At 40.2% G+C, this 15,871-nt stretch overlaps 1 protein-coding gene across 1 annotated transcript in view; it reads right to left on the bottom strand.

The window, feature by feature from the left end:
• The window catches only part of nphs1 (NPHS1 adhesion molecule, nephrin), a 49,507-nt gene extending 37,079 nt beyond the window's left edge, over window positions 1-12,428 (bottom strand). The window contains exons 1-3 of the mRNA XM_084725835.1: window positions 12,359-12,428; window positions 12,011-12,205; window positions 6,725-6,847 (exon numbers count right to left, since the gene is read on the bottom strand). Coding sequence (XP_084581961.1) covers window positions 6,725-6,847; window positions 12,011-12,205; window positions 12,359-12,428 — 388 coding nt within the window. The remainder of the gene's footprint in view (window positions 1-6,724; window positions 6,848-12,010; window positions 12,206-12,358) is intronic.
• Window positions 12,429-15,871: the final 3,443 nt, after the last annotated feature.

Here is a 15,871-nt window from a genome sequence, read left to right as displayed (position 1 = left end):
CCTGCATGTTAAAAAGAAATGGTCAAACTGCAGGACTTCATTTGCTTGGCAACACTGTGTAGCTTTCATTTGATTAGCATCCATTTAGGCCTCTCAGTACACTGGCTGATTTTGTTCATCAACAGTTAATGTGCAGATTTCTTTTCCCATCAACCAATTGATTGGTTGAGGAGTAGGCAGAATTTCAGTCAACCAAGATTTTATTTGGTTGACTACAGCCCTATTATGAATATTATTCAATTTCTGCCTTATTCTGCCCCAAAAAAAAAAAAAAACTCGTACACACTGGAGCCTTAAACTCCTATTTGTTTGAATCATGGCCATTTACAGAAAGTAATTCACACACCTGCAAGGCCTAAACTGACTGAATGGTAAATCTATATGATGGATAGATTAAAAAAGAAATGCAAAGCAGAAAGAGAGAGAATATATCAGTTATCCTGTTACTGTCTCATTTTACCATTTAGCAGAGCTTCATTTGTTAATTGTAAAGACCCTGACTCAGTCTGGTAGTGTGATATGCACACCGTCACACCAGTGTATAACACACTGTCCTCTGATGGGGTTATATCTTGGGCAACTGTCAGAACTTTTCGTGAACGAAGATGAATAAAGTCACCATGTTCTACGTTGCTTATGCCCCCATTTATAAGTTGTTCCATTATTCATAGCAGGGAATCATAAAATGAAGGCTCATTATATACTCTTCAAGTGCTAAACTCATTAGCTACCGCAAAAACCTCACTATAGCCCTGGTTCCTAAAATGTCCTCTAACCTCCAACCAACACTGATAATAAGCTTACACACATGGGCACACTCACACACACTCTCACACACACATCTCTGTAAGACCCAACTATGGCAACTGAATGAGTAACACAGTCTAAAACCAGAACACATCAAATAACTGTTTTGAACATTTGCAGGAGGCATCTGTACAGGCATGCAATGCGGTGAGGGAGAGAGTTGTTCATTAATAGGATTAAATGCTAAGGCTAATGGTATAAACCGAGACACAGGATGTGTCAGGTATGTGACGGGCACAGTGCGGGGTAAGTTTTAGCAGAGGAGGGGGTTTCGGTGGTGGGGGTAGAGGTTGTTATTGTCATGGATTACTCACTGCCACTTGATCTGCCTATTGCAGTAATCCCCTATCTAAGCTCCGCAGGAAGGCAAAAACACACAGGAGTTATGTAGCACCAATGGAAATGTCTTGAAAACATCTCTTTGTAAGCCCATGGATGGGGCTTATTGACATTTTTGCCTCCATCCCTGCTACTCAGTGCCTGTGGTGATCCATCTTGAATTAGCCAGTCATGATAGCACTCGCTCTGACCCGAGAATCCAATTATTTGACCAGCGATCTCTGTTTTGTTTTCACATTCCTCCCCTCTCCCCCACTGTATCTCATAAAGAGTTTATAGTGTTTTGATTTGATGCAGGGCTTGATGGGATGTGGCCATGGTTGACTGGCCAGGGGTGTGGGGCCTTGGGAGCTGTAGTTCAGTGATGGAGAAGTCCGTGGGGAACTCATCAGAGACAGTGCTCTTCAAAAGGATGCACAGTTTCTAGTCCCAGTTCAGCACTAACAGGAGATTGAATTCATCAGCTCATTATAAAGCCCCAGATTAGTCACGTATTTTGAATCAGTTGAGTTGGTGGGCTGGAACAAATGACCCTTTAGGACCAAGGCTGCGGAGTGCTTTTTAAGTCAGCCGCTTCACTCTTTGCCCTTTGCAACAGTGCAGCTGCAAATGTCCATCTTTAAACGGTCAACAGCTGGAGAGTGATCCCTACATACCAAACAAAAACACCAGCCGAGATGTGTGGAGAGCAATGGTGGGGGCAGTGTGGGATGATTGCCATATTTGAAAAAAACATTGCAAAAGTGCCTTCTTGGTTGTCCCTATGGTAGTAAAACATGACGAATTGCCCTCTATAGTTCCCTTCTAGTGGACAAAACAAGATTAAGTGCCCTCTAGAGTGCCCTTCAGTGGACAAAATGTGGTAAAGTACCTTATAAGGTGCCATTCTAGTGGATAAAATGTGGTTAAGTGCCTTATGAGGACCCTTCCAGTGGACAAAATGTGATAAAATGCCCTTTGTGGTGCCCTTCCAGTAGACAGAATACAGTAAAGTGGCAGTAAAGTGGTGCCCTTCCAATGGATAAAATGAGGTTAAGTGCTATTAAGTTGCCCTCCAGTGGACAAAACATAATCAAATGCCCTGTAGGCTGCCCGGCAAGTGGACAAAATGTGTTTAAGTGCCCTCTCTTGTGCCCTCCACTGGATAAAATGTAGTAAAGTGCTTATAAGGTGCCCTTCCAGTGGACAAAAAGTAATAAGGTGTCCTCTAAGGTGCACTTACAGTTGACAAAATGTGGTAAAGTGCCCTATAAGGTGATAAAGTGCCCACTAGAGCATCCTTCCAGTGGAGAAAATGTAATAAAGTGCATCTCAACTTTTAGCGCATTGCCACCACATACAGCTGGTGCCCTTATTTTTTTCACCCCTGCCCCAGTCCAGCATTGATGGAGAGGATTCAGATCTGATGTCAAGGAACACAGGGCAGCATTTAGGTTTCACTCACGGTAAATACAACTACCAGTGATCCCTGATGCAACACAAAACATAATTCCCACACATCTTGACCTTTTAGCCAAAGCCAGAAGCAATTGTGTTGACTTTGTGCATGTGGGTGCACGTGTAATAGCCTTCTCTGAGGAAATAAATGTGGGAGTCAAGCCTGCTGTGGCTGCAGGTGTAGGCCTGCTGTAGGACATGAGACCGCTTCAGCGTAGAACAGAACATCGCCATTCAACGGAGACGTCTGTGGTCTATGCCTCTTCCTATCCCACACCACCCGCCATCCCTCCCACCGACCCATTGATGTCAGAAAAACCTGCTTTCTTCCCAGAGGAGAGCGAGGACGCTAGAATTGCCCCGGCAACCCTCACTCCCCCCTCACCCCTTTTGAAAAAAAACCCCTCTCCATGGTCACCAAAGAGAAAGCCCGAAAGCGAGGCAGAGAGGGAGAAATTGTGCAATGGAGAGAATGGGGAGGGGGATGTAAGTAAATGAACTGCGCCTGGAGAAGAAAGGATCTTTTAGAGTCCTTTCCTTGCCACATATGGGCTTGCTCCCACAAGCTAGAGGAAAAAGGAGAGAAGAGATACCGGTTGTTATAGAGTGACAACAGGTGGTCTAATGTAGTCGTACAATTACATTTATTCCAGCCCATGTCTGAGTAGGAACTTTTCAATCACTTCTGTTATAATTTATTCCTGTGCGAGGGAGAGACATGGATCGCCCTGAGGCTGCCAGAGAATCCAGGCTCTGCAGATACTTTATATTGTGTAGCTGCTGGTGAAAGCCACACACCTACTGGAACGTGTAGGGATGGCACTGTGCTTGTTAAAGGAATAAATACTGTCCAGAAAGTTATAAAAATTGTGACTTTTTTCATGGTTCATACATGCTTTAAATATGATTTGCACTTGAAGGAAACCGCTGAGTTCTACTGTACCCAAGGACACTTTAAGTGTAGTCACCACATTCAAGTGTGCACTGCTTCAAATGTGTTATGTTAAGCAAATTAAAGCTCTTTATCAATAGAAATGAATATTTAACAGCTCTTTATATGCTGATTACCGGTCAAGAGGTTGTGTATGTTACAGGAGTACTGAGGATGCCCATTGTGCCTTATTACACATTTCCACTCAAAGTAACCAGAACCTTTAGTCACAGGAACTATACACTCACCAAAAATAGAAACGCAACACTGTTTTTCATCTACAGACTTCATCTACTGTACGCACACACAAAAAAATGTTCTCACAAATTTGTTAAAATCAATGTTAGTGAGCACTCCTTTGCTAAGATAATCCATCCACCTGACACCATATAGTTTTTTAGAAACTGATCTCTGTCTAGATGAGCATTTTAACATCTCCATTCATATTAGTACACGTAAGAACACATATCACAAACTTAGACTGGGCATGAGCATGCTGGTGTAAACAAGGGATGTTTTGACTGGGGAAATGTTACTGCTGTTCACAGTATCCACTTGCATTCTAATATTTTCAACCACATGTGTTTTTGTCTCCCTTTTCCATCATTCTACTTTCAATGTCCATTTGTGTCTTTCTAAATATATATTTTATAACATCCATTTCATCAATGTACAAACTCAAATACTCCATAGTATCATAACACATACTCTATCATACTAGCAAACATTGATGTGTCAAAACAAATTCATTTTTGACAATGTCCATGAATCAGTGGTTGCAGTCACATTACACTTGTAAATTCAAAGAAACTTTCCCTTCTCTGTGGATTTAGCTTGGGGTTGTTTGACTTTGATGCACAGTCAGCTGCTCATGAGCATGAACTTACATTGTATGTTAGCGAAAAGTTGACGGTAGTAGTCCAAATGTATTAGCAGTTTTCTCAAGTCACTCAGGTAATACAGCATTCTTCCACTGGACTCATTTTTGTTCCTTCAACATGTGGACATAGTCTTGCCATTCCCCGACTGTACAAAATCGCCCTTCATATAAACAAACAAGATAACAGTGCACTCTGACATTAGAAGCCAAAACTCTTTTAGTGACCTAAAGTGCTGTTTGTATGTGGATGAAAGGCAAAAACACATAAAAATACCTGAGTGTGTGTGGACAGGACAATGGAGATGCTGATTCAACAGCAGGATTATCACACAGATGTGCCTCGGATTGGTTACAATAAAAGGTCACTCTGAAACATTTTATTTTGTAAAAAGACATTTATTAGGCACTGAATTATGTAAGTAAATGAACTGCGCCTGGAGAAGAAAGGATCTTTTAGAGTCCTTTCCTTGCCACATATGGGCTTGCTCCCACAAGCTAGAGCTACAGATACCAAATTTTATTCCACATCAAGGAAAATTATGATCGGCCTCTACCTCAATTGGCAGATTGGCCATAGTTCATTCTCGAATAAATATATTTTTTCAAGATCAAACTGTACTTTTTAGAGTGAGCTTTTAATGTGACCAGTCCAAGGCACACCTGTGCAATAATCCTGTTGTTTAATTAGCATCTCTATATGGCACACCTGTCGGGTGGATGGATTATCTTGGCAAAGGAGAAGTGCTCACTCATGTATTCTACAAACATTTGTGAACAAAATCTGAGAGAAATAAATTTGTGTGGATAGAAGCCTGAGATCTTTTACTGCAACTAATAAAAATGGGAGCAAAAACAAAAGCGCTGTGTTTCTATTTTTGTTGAATGCTAGGAGCTTCCTTCAGCCTGTTGTTTGTGCTTCCTCTGCAGTCTAAAGACCAGTGAGATGGCTGCTTTTACATGCCATTCTTGCCTGCAAGTACACAACAATGATGACGCCATGTAAATCTGTGATGCAATCTGTAATTTTGTTTTGCTTCTTCTGGCTTCTGGTGTGGACAATGTTCTTCTCACTTAACTTGCAGGAGATTGTTGCATACAACTCATCATTGCAGATCTCAGTTCCTAGTTCCCTCTGGATTTCATCCTGAGCATAAATGCTCAATAAGGCCTGAACTTTGCTGTTGGTCCTTTTTGTATGCCTTCCTCTGTAATTCCACGTTGATGTGTCAAAGCCCAGTGAACAAAAACTGGGTTATGGCTGCAGATTTTAAAAAATGGTGGCTGAAATAAAATGTTGCCAGTAGTCAAGCAATTACACATGTTCAGCACTGAAAACCCCCAGAAAGTACCACTTCCTGACTTTTGTCTTTCTTTTGACTTCTTGTTTCAAATTAATGGTCTGTATCAAGCAAAGAAAACAACTAAGGAGATGGCTGAAACTTCTAAAATTGGGTTAAGAACTTAAGAAGAGATGTGGTTGGAAAAAACTCCTGAATGAATGTGACTGGAGAACTCTTGACTATGTTTAATAGTGAAAGTAAGAGTATTTCCACATGCACAATGCAAAGAGAAGTCAAGGGATTGGGACTAAATAGCTGTGTAGCCTCAAGAAAGACACTTATCAGTGAGACTAATTGGAACCACCACGGAGTCCAGACCTTAACCCCATCGAGAATCTTTGGGATGTGCTGGAGAAGACTTTATGCAGTGGTCCGACTCTCCCATCATTAATACAAGACCTTGGTGAAAAATAAATGCAACTTTGGACAGAAATAAATGTTGTGACATTGCATAAGCTTATCCAAATGATACCATGGCGAATGCATGCCATAATCAAAGCTAAAGGCAGTCCAACAAAATATTAGAGTGTGTGATTTTTTTTTTGGCCAGACAGTGTACATCGATGCCATCACATAAAGCAAGAGGCATCATTATTTTTCTGTCATATACTTTCTTTTGTAACTACATGTTGATGTGTCAAAGCACAATGAACTAAAAATTATTTGTGGCAATCGTTAAATATGGTGGTTGAAATAAATTGCTGGGAATTCTTGACCAGTCACAAAATGTTCCACGCTGCAAGCCCCACCCCAAAGTCACTGTACTTTTGAAACGTACTAGAGACCAAGTGGGGATAGTTTTGGGGGTAAAATAATGTCCCCAGAACTTAATTTAGACCCCAGTCCCTGTGATGGAAACGCACCATGCTCCAAAGGTTCCTAGTCCCTGGGGAAGGTTCCTGCAGTGGAAACTATACGTCCTTTTTTAACCCTGACCAAAAAAATACACGTTTAGCCCCCACCATCCCCTCTGCTCACGCACTCACTCACTTAGGATGTTGACCCAGGCTGTACTGGAAATGATCGCTTGACTGCTCTCAGACTGGCCCGCTTGACATTCATAGGGGGCATCATCTTCGAGTTGGGCCCTTTCGATCTGAAGATTATACTGCCCTGGAATATAGAGGGAGAGATTAATTATGTTTATGACACATTATGTTGTGATAAGGATGTGCTCACTAAATACATGTAAAAAATTACAAAGAGGAGGGTTTCATTTAGTTTTCTTGTTCACACCTCACTGAATTTAACACTCACTGTTCAGAGTTGTGGCATGTATATCGATAAGTACCTCCTGCAGGCCCTATTTCTTCTGTGCTGATTTCACAGTGTCTGAATTATGGGCAATTTTCAACTTGCGAAATGAGAAAATTAACAATAAAAGCAATTTGTACAATGACAGTCTGGCATTTCAATTCAATACGGTAATATACTCTACCACTGACGTTTGGATGTTTGATTTGATTATAAATAGACTATTTTTGTATTTCTGTAAAATGGAAACATCTCACTTGCTGAGAACCTCCTGCTGCAGGCATTTCCATTGACATGCAAGTAGTTGTCTATACTCATAGCAGAGGCATTTTGTTTCAGAATGAATTACCAGTATGGTAAATGAAATCCAATCCCAGATTCACAACGCTGACTGAATAAACTGTCTATTAATTGATGCCAGGCAGAGTCCTTCTCTCTGTGTCTCTCTTCTGATAGTCTGGCATGCCAACAGGGCTTGATTTGTTTGATGCATTGCCATAACCTGTGGGGATTAGATGATGTTCAGTGTTGGTTTTCCAGCTCCTGATTCTCTGGCTCACAGCCTACTAACATGTGCAAAATAGTATCTTGGTCTGACAACCACCCAGGCCTAAAAATGCATGTGTCAAGTAAGCTGGCAAGATAATTAACACCAACCAGAAGCAATTTTCACATCTAAGTTATCATTGAGTGCAGGGAGAGAGAGACACTGAAGTTATTAATCATATTCCTCTTTCCTGAAATTACTCACAAATAGTGCAATCAAGTTGCAGAGAGTGTGTATTTATGGTTGGGGAGATGGCGGATGGCTGCAACATGATTTGCTTATTTGTCCATTACTCTGTATTTATTTCAGCAAGGGCCTTCAAAGTTTTTCATGGAGAGTATATCTATACAGTCTTTATGCCTGCAGTGCGTATAATACACTCTTAGAAATAAGGGTTCCTAGATGGTTCTTCCTGAATGGCTGAGAATGGCCCAGAACAATTTGCTTCTGAAGGAATAAAGGGTTAGTCAAGAGTTTTTTGTAAGAATAAGGGTTCAAACAAGAACCTTTTTCATCCTTAGAATCCTTTTTGGAAGAAAGAGTTCTTCTACAATTGTTGAAGTCCTTGAAAAACTATCATCAAGGGTTTTTTGTGCTATAATATAAAAAGATTCTCAGTTGAACCCCCTGGATGGGTTCTCAAAACCATTGGTATATAAAAGAGTTATTGGTAGAACCCCATAGGTGGAGTCTACATGATAATCTTGAAATACAAAAAGGTTCTCAGTAGATCCCTCGGTAGGTTGTGGTTAGCAGTCTTAGAGGGTGGAAAGATCCTGACTGGAACCCAGAGATAGGGCTCTGAGTAGAACCAGTGCACTGTAGAAGGGTTCTCCTTTAGAACCTCTCACAGGGGGTTCTGGGTGAAACCTTTTACAGATGGTTCTATCTTTAATCTTATATGTTTGGTTCTAGGTAGAACTCTCTGAAAGTGTGTGAAGTGAAACCTTTATAAAAGGTTCTACCAAGAGCCCAAATGAGTTCTCCTATGGAGAAAAGCCAAAGAACCTTTTATAGTTCTAGTTAGCACCTTTATTTGTAAGAGTGTAGGACATTCTCCCCTCTGCAAATCTGCATTCCTGTACAGATCCTAAGGCTTGAAACACATATTGTTATGCAATTGGCAAAGGTCAGTCCCAGTGGAAAGGGAAATAGAAGAAGAAAACCAACCAGGGTCAAGTGCTGATCTTGATTTAGACATCCTTTTTACATCATTCAGTCAGCTGAGTAAAAACAACATAGTTCCCTCTCTTTCTTTTTTGAAAATTTGAAAATCAGGCAGTATATTACAGGAACTATTCCACTTTTTGAGTGTGTACAGGGCCATGCACCCTTTCAGGAGGTTTTTATATTGTCATGTGTTAAGTACTGCTCTATTATACTGGTACAAACGGATTCAGTATAAAGTATGTGCTACAAAAGCATCATTGTTTTTAAAACAAGAGTAAAAGCATCCACACAACGTGACAGGTGTGAATTAGCTGAAGGTCTTTTTCTGGTTTTGTTAGGTATTATATACTTAACAGGAAATAATACCGCGTGTGCATTTTTCCAAGGTCTACCAGATTCATTCAGTTTGACAACAACTATGTTTGAAGACATTCTAGTGTGGCCAACATACTCATATGTGACTATATTTTGCAAATGTATATGTTTGATATTAGTTTGTTGATATTAGTTAGGAAAATTGCAACATTTATATGTGATGTCATGTGAAAATACTCATTCATAATTTTCCTGATAGACTGGCTGCATGCCATGTACTACTATTAAAATAATTCTCACTTAAAGGGATAGCTTGGATTATTTGAAGTGGGACTGTATGATGTACTTATAGTCAGTGTATTATTTGACCCACTCCCAGTCAGGAGAAGAAGAGATGAGTACTAGTATGGGAGCTAAGCAATGTGCTGCTGTGGATGTATTTTAGCCACTTAAAACAAGCCCAGCCTAAAAAAAAAAAAAAAAAATCAGTATCAGTTTTAATGTTGGGGAAAATGCTGCTTAATGAGCTAAATATCACTTTCCTCTTGCTAAACCAGACTCCGTTAGCAAAACAGTCATTTTATTTCATAGAGCACAGGAAGTTGCTGTTCTGTCAGTTTGTTTGAGTTATTGTGTGACATCTCTCAATCTGAACTAACCTTTAAAAACATCAAAGACACACAATAACACAAACACAACTAATAGGCAGTGGTACACCAACAACTCCAGTCTTCTGCAAAATCAAATTATTGACTTTGCCTCAAACAAACTCTTGTTTCTGTTCCTGTGTGTTGCTTTTCTTTATAATGCACATTGATGCGTACAAATGCATGAAATCGCAGATCTCGGCTCATGTCCACACACATTGACATTATTGCTTTAGTTTGGTGAAACTAAGGGTGCCACGTCTACCGTTGAGTATATGTCGAAATCAGCACTGTTTTTACCCAGTGAGTGTAACTGTGTTATTTCAGGCTTTTTAAAGCATCAATAAACATCATGATGGTGACAATCAGTGCAAACTGGTGGCGTATCAAGTGCAGTCAAGTATCATCATAAATGATTTTGCTCTTTCTGTGCAGTGTAAAGTGATTGCATACATCAGTCTGCGGTCTGGAGTTTCTTTTCCTAGTAAAGTGTACCTGTGCTGATGGGCATGTTATTCATGAGTGTATGTTTGAGTGTTTGACAGCTTGTGCGTGTTTGTTTTTCTCATGTTCATGTGTACATATTCTTATTTAGCTTTTGTTGATGCAAAAAGAGGCAAATTATTTTTCTAACCATGTATCTGCTGTAATGCTTACTGTCATTTGCTTGCTGGCAGATAATCAGCTGACAAACAACATTTTAGTGTTCTTAGTGTTGTTTGTTTTTTTTAATGTAAACTCTAAGCATTAATGGACAGTGTGTACGGGCATCTACTGTATGTATCTCCATGTTTATGTGTTGCTGGCGGTCTCCCACACTGTGCAACAGTGAAGTGCGGCTTGTCTAGTTGTGGGCTGATCAGGAACAGATGCTCTTCTCTTAACTAGGGATTGCCTTCTAATTGGCTATTACTTTTTATAGACTGTGGTGCAGATTCTGCAACACACTTTATTCCCTGCCACATTTCACTGATTTGCTGACACTCTGTTGCTTTAATTTCATCTTTTTTTTTTTTTTCTTTACATGTGAGTGACAGTGAGGGGTGTGTGTGAGAGGCTGTTGATGATCACATCACCTCCTCAGTCCCAGATGCTCCCTGTATAGAGAGCTAGTGTGCCATAAGGTTCCCGTAATGTCTGTGTTGCTTTATTACAGCACTTTGAAGCCATAGCAACAACATCATCTCATTTACTTTTAAAGTAGCCAACATCAAGCTGTACTGTCGCATGCTTCCTGAGTTAACAGCAGCACTTCAAAATTAAAAATCATATGACCTGTATGTCACAAGAAAATGAATAAGTATATAGGATAAATCTAAAATTGACAGCATGTGTTTGTGTTACCGTTATTGGTACATCATAATTTAATTTATCCATATCTGACATCTTGTTCCAGCCTACACAGTGGCTCCATTTAACCTTGACCAGTGTTTTTTTTTTAGCTTATTCCTCTCAACTGGATTTTCTGAATTGATCATTTTTATGAGATGTTTTATTCTCTGGTAAAACTCTAAGCTTTATTTAACCATAGTTAATTTATGATGACAAATTCTGGTGTCTTTTCAGTGATCAAACAAGTTCATTTGGTCGTATTTTATTTTACAGTACAGTAAGAAGATATAACAAGCTGTACCTGGACAAAACTAGAAATAATATGTTCTTTATTATCCTGATTAGGTACCATACACCTAACAGGACACTAATAAGATGTAACAAGCCATACCTTGCATCAAATTAGAGGTAGAAATAAACTACAAATAATATGTGTTAGACTCTTTATTACACTCTTATTAGATTTCATCAGAGGGTAATTAGGGATCAATTACAACAGAACTGAACTGTAAAGTAAAGTGAAATCACATATCTGCTACTTCCTTATTTAAAAACAATATGTGAGCCAGATTTACCAGGAAAAGTCTGCAGTGATATAGGTTGAGGAGTATTTTGTCTCTGTGTGACAGTAGGAAACAGTAAACTTTACAGTTTACAGTGGAGTTCTGCTGTAATGTGTCCCCAGTTATAAAGCTTAATAATAGTCTAATAAACAGTCTTATACTGATAAAGTAACACATTATTATAAGAACACATTTTTCTAGTTTTTGTCTAATATTATACAAAATGCAGCTTGTTACGTCTTTTAGTGTTCTGTAAAATACAGTGTGACCAGATTTTTTTTTATTCTCTGGCAAACCTACAAACCTCTTTTAACCATAGGTAATTTATGACTACAGATTCTGGTGTCTTTTCAGTGATTCTTTTTAATCACATTCATTTATTTAGGTTGGATAGGTCCATCAAAGCCCAAAAGGCCACAGACCTTATTCTGTGAGTATCCCTGTTTACCTCTCTTGGGGTTTCCAATCATGCTGTAGCGTGGAAAGCCTGGCAGGCTTCTCTGAGGTCCCAGGAGGAGGCCATCTTTCACCCACTGCACAGTCCCTGAGGCCCGCAGCACCTCACACCTCAACACAGCTGTGGCTCCCATCCGCACAGTGAGGTTCCTGGGCTTTGTCCTGAAGGCCTGCTGGGCCTGCGTGCCTGGAGACATAAAAGGAGATGGAGGAAAAGAGTAGAATGTTCGAGCAGGGAGGGAATGTGATGGGATTTAATGTAAAGAGGTGGAGAAGAACACGGGCTGTGGAGCGCTACGGAGGAAATAAAAGTAGTACAGGGAGCATGACATAAACATACACCACAGGGATGCAGTCTTGTGGTCTTTTGTCTGAGAAGGCACCCCGTTGTGTCTGGCCACATTATTCATCCTGGCATATGTTTTATTGATGGGAAACTGCAGTGATACGGCCCTGAAAATGAGTCAATAAAGTAATTACTGCGAATTAAATCCCCCCTCGGCCATGCAGATAGGGTATTGGGAGGAGGAGAAAAGCATGGGGTATCAGAGACCTTGTTCACCTGCGGTTTTTCTTCAATGTCGATGCCCCACCAGCTAATTCCTCCTGGGAAGAGTAATGATTATCACTTTAATCCCCCTTGTTTGTCATAGGTGGGGTTGGCCATCCTTCAACCTGGCTCTTAGGTGACATTCTGTGCTGCAGTACACTTGAGTCGGGAAGGTAACCTTACTACAGACCACCCATGAACCTCTAACACTGGGGTGAGGATTATATGATTATTATACATAGAGGTTTATGAATAAATTCAGTTCAAGTTTGAGCCAAATGCAACTGCATACTCCAATTAATGCTTAATATCTAAGCGTGAACCTCGTTTAAACAATGCCCCACAGAGAAGCCAGCCTGATTTCACTAGGCTGCTTGAATCTTGACCTTCATTGAAGCAATGACCAAGTTGTTTGTGAAGTGCATGCTCTGTTGCGTCTGACAACATGAGTGAGAGGCAGAGCTCTCAGATCAAGGCTGAACCAGTCACCTCACGTCAAATATGAAGGGCAAGATTGGCCATTACGGAGGATGCATACAAACAACCAAACACAGGAGCACATTAGCATACAGTTTACATAAATGAATACTCAACAGTGGTCCACAGTGGCTGCTGAAATAGTTATACTGTATTATTCAGAGATATAGAAATACTAAATACTCTATCAAAATGTAGTAATAAGATTCAGTTTTCATGTGCTAAAGTGAGTGTGTAACTTTTAAATAGAAAATGACACAATTTTCCTCTTATAAGATGAATTCATGAGTGTTCGCTCAGGGTTTTTGCCTCACTCAGTAGCTTATAGTGGCTGATGTTAGCAAGCTTTTAAAGGTAGAATAAGTATGGTTTGTCAGTTGCTGTTTGTAAATGCACCAGAAAGGACAGTTGATTGTCGAGTCTCATTCCCAGGACATCAAATGCTGATGTTTTGGGTTGGTAAAGCATCCCAAGCACAGCAAAAATAATGAGAAAATGAGTAGGTACAGGTGGAGGGTGGGGTCTTTGCAGATGCAGGAGCTGCCACAGGCTTTTGGTGGGTTGAGGGTGATGACTGAGAACAATTATTTTTGTGTGAGTCTATGTTTTTTGGGGAAAATCCTGCATAGCATCCTATTCTATCCTATCCACCACAATACAAGTATATGACCCATTCTTGATATAGAAAATATTAATTACTACAGCTTTAAAAGGATGGTTGAAATTATTTGATGTAGGATTGTATGCCATATTGGTGTATTACCTACAGTTGATGGCCCCATTTGGAGAAGCTGAGAGGAGCACCAGCATGGAAGTTAAGCAGTATAAGCCAAATATATTGCTCTCTCCAAATGAACCAGACTTCATATATGAAATCAGCAATTTTACTTTGCTGAGCGCAGGAGCTTCTGATTGACCATAGAGTTTGGTTGGTTTAAAGAGAGCAATAAGGGCTTATATAACAGAGGTTTCCCTTTGGAAAAGACTGTCTGATTGCAAGCTAAAGTAGTGAGAAGCTTCTAAATATAGCGTACAAATAAACTGATGTCAGTGTTTTTACGTGGAGCTTTTTTTATCTGGCTAAAATGCCTTTTGTTTCTGACCCTGTCCACAGCAGTTCATTGCTTAGCTTCCTTCTCCTCTCTGCTTCTCCAAACTGGGTTCGGGCTGATCAGCATCTCCTGTTGGTAATACACTGATTATCGACAAGTACCTCACACAACCCCACATCAAATAATATGTATATATGAAAAATATGTACTATATGTTATTTAAATGAAAGTGCTGCACAGGTTTCGGTGCAGGAATGTACAAAGAATAATGAGCAGAAGTTCACATTAAGAATATTAGGAATGTGCAAGATAGTAATCCAAAGAAAAAGATTTAATACGCGGTTAATTAATGTAAAGGGGGGGGGGGGTTGTCTGGGAGTCTTGGAGAGTGGGGGTGTCAGTGGGGGTCTCTGCTTAATGACTGCTAATGACTGCTCAATTCCATGTCAGTGGCCCAATAAGCCACGCCAGTAATAATGCATGTACATTACCTGGATGTGAGGGAACTGCAGCACCTAAACAGAGTGCATCCATCATTAATTAATGTTATTAATTATACCTGTGCTTTCCTGCTGTAACTTGTCAAAATGTCGGCCGTGGAATATTGATTTCCATTCCTTACTCAAGAGTGAATGTCTACAATTACATATGTACACTCTCCATATCTTATGTATTTAGTGCTTCTCTATTATACGAAGTACAAACTGATTCAACATGTGCTACATTTGCTTGTTTCTAAAACAAGAGCAAAAGCATCCGCTCAATGAGACAGGTGTGAATCTGCTGGCAGGTCATTATCGCATCTTTTTTCTCTGTTCAGTGTTACATACAAACAATATTTGTGCACTTTTCCAAGGTCTATACCAGGGGTCCCCAAATGGCGGACCGCGGTCCGAGTCCGGACCCACACGCCGTCCTATACGGACCCGGATCTATAACCAATAAATTATTAATAGATTTTCAATTTTGACGGGACGCTTCTATTTTAACTGGCGCAACTTTTCTAGTCTTTCCGGCGCTGGTTTATCTGATCAGGAAACGCACAGACCAACTGTAGAGAAGCTGCGTGTGGAAGACTGTTGTTAATGACAGAGTTTATTACAACAGAAACTAACGTGATGGTTAATGACATCGACACCAACCAGATGCACTTATAAAATTAAACAACTGTATAAAGAGGCCTATACGTAAAACAGGAGAGTCTGTGTTTCTCTGTGAGAAACTTTCAGATCTTCTCACAGCAGAGTGAACAGGTGAGGGAGGAGAGGAGGACAGACTGATCACTAATCAATCACTGATACCGTCGTCCTCTCGGACTGATTAAAAAAAATAAAAATGACAAAATTGATGTCAAACCAAACCTGGGTGTCCACACAAATAAAGTTTTTGTGTGAAACACTGCAGAGTGAAACATCGTGCTGTTTACAGACAGTCTGCTGTCTGTAGTTTGACAAAGAGACAGAGAGGGTCGTGTCTAGAAGGGAACCCTAGACCCGCGAAAGATCGCGCGAGTTTGATTATTTTAGTAGAACCACAAATCTCGCGAGAGTTGTGCAAATAAAGAGTTACCTTCTAGAAACGACCAAAAAAGGTGCGCAGCTCCAAAAATAGAAAATCATGTCGTGGTGCCGATGTTTTTAATGTGGCGGGCCGCCATAAATAAAACACTATTCACTGATCCACAGAGAGTCACTGAAACACTGATCACTGACCTGCTGTGATGAAAAAATACTCACATTCTTTACTTAGGTAATTTTACATTGTGGTATTAGTG

The sequence above is a fragment of the Lutjanus erythropterus genome, chromosome 9, assembly GCF_056507025.1.
Source record: "Lutjanus erythropterus isolate fLutEry1 chromosome 9, fLutEry1.hap2, whole genome shotgun sequence".
NCBI classification, from domain to species: domain Eukaryota; kingdom Metazoa; phylum Chordata; class Actinopteri; order Lutjaniformes; family Lutjanidae; genus Lutjanus; species Lutjanus erythropterus.
This window is presented reverse-complemented; position numbering and strand designations above follow the sequence as displayed.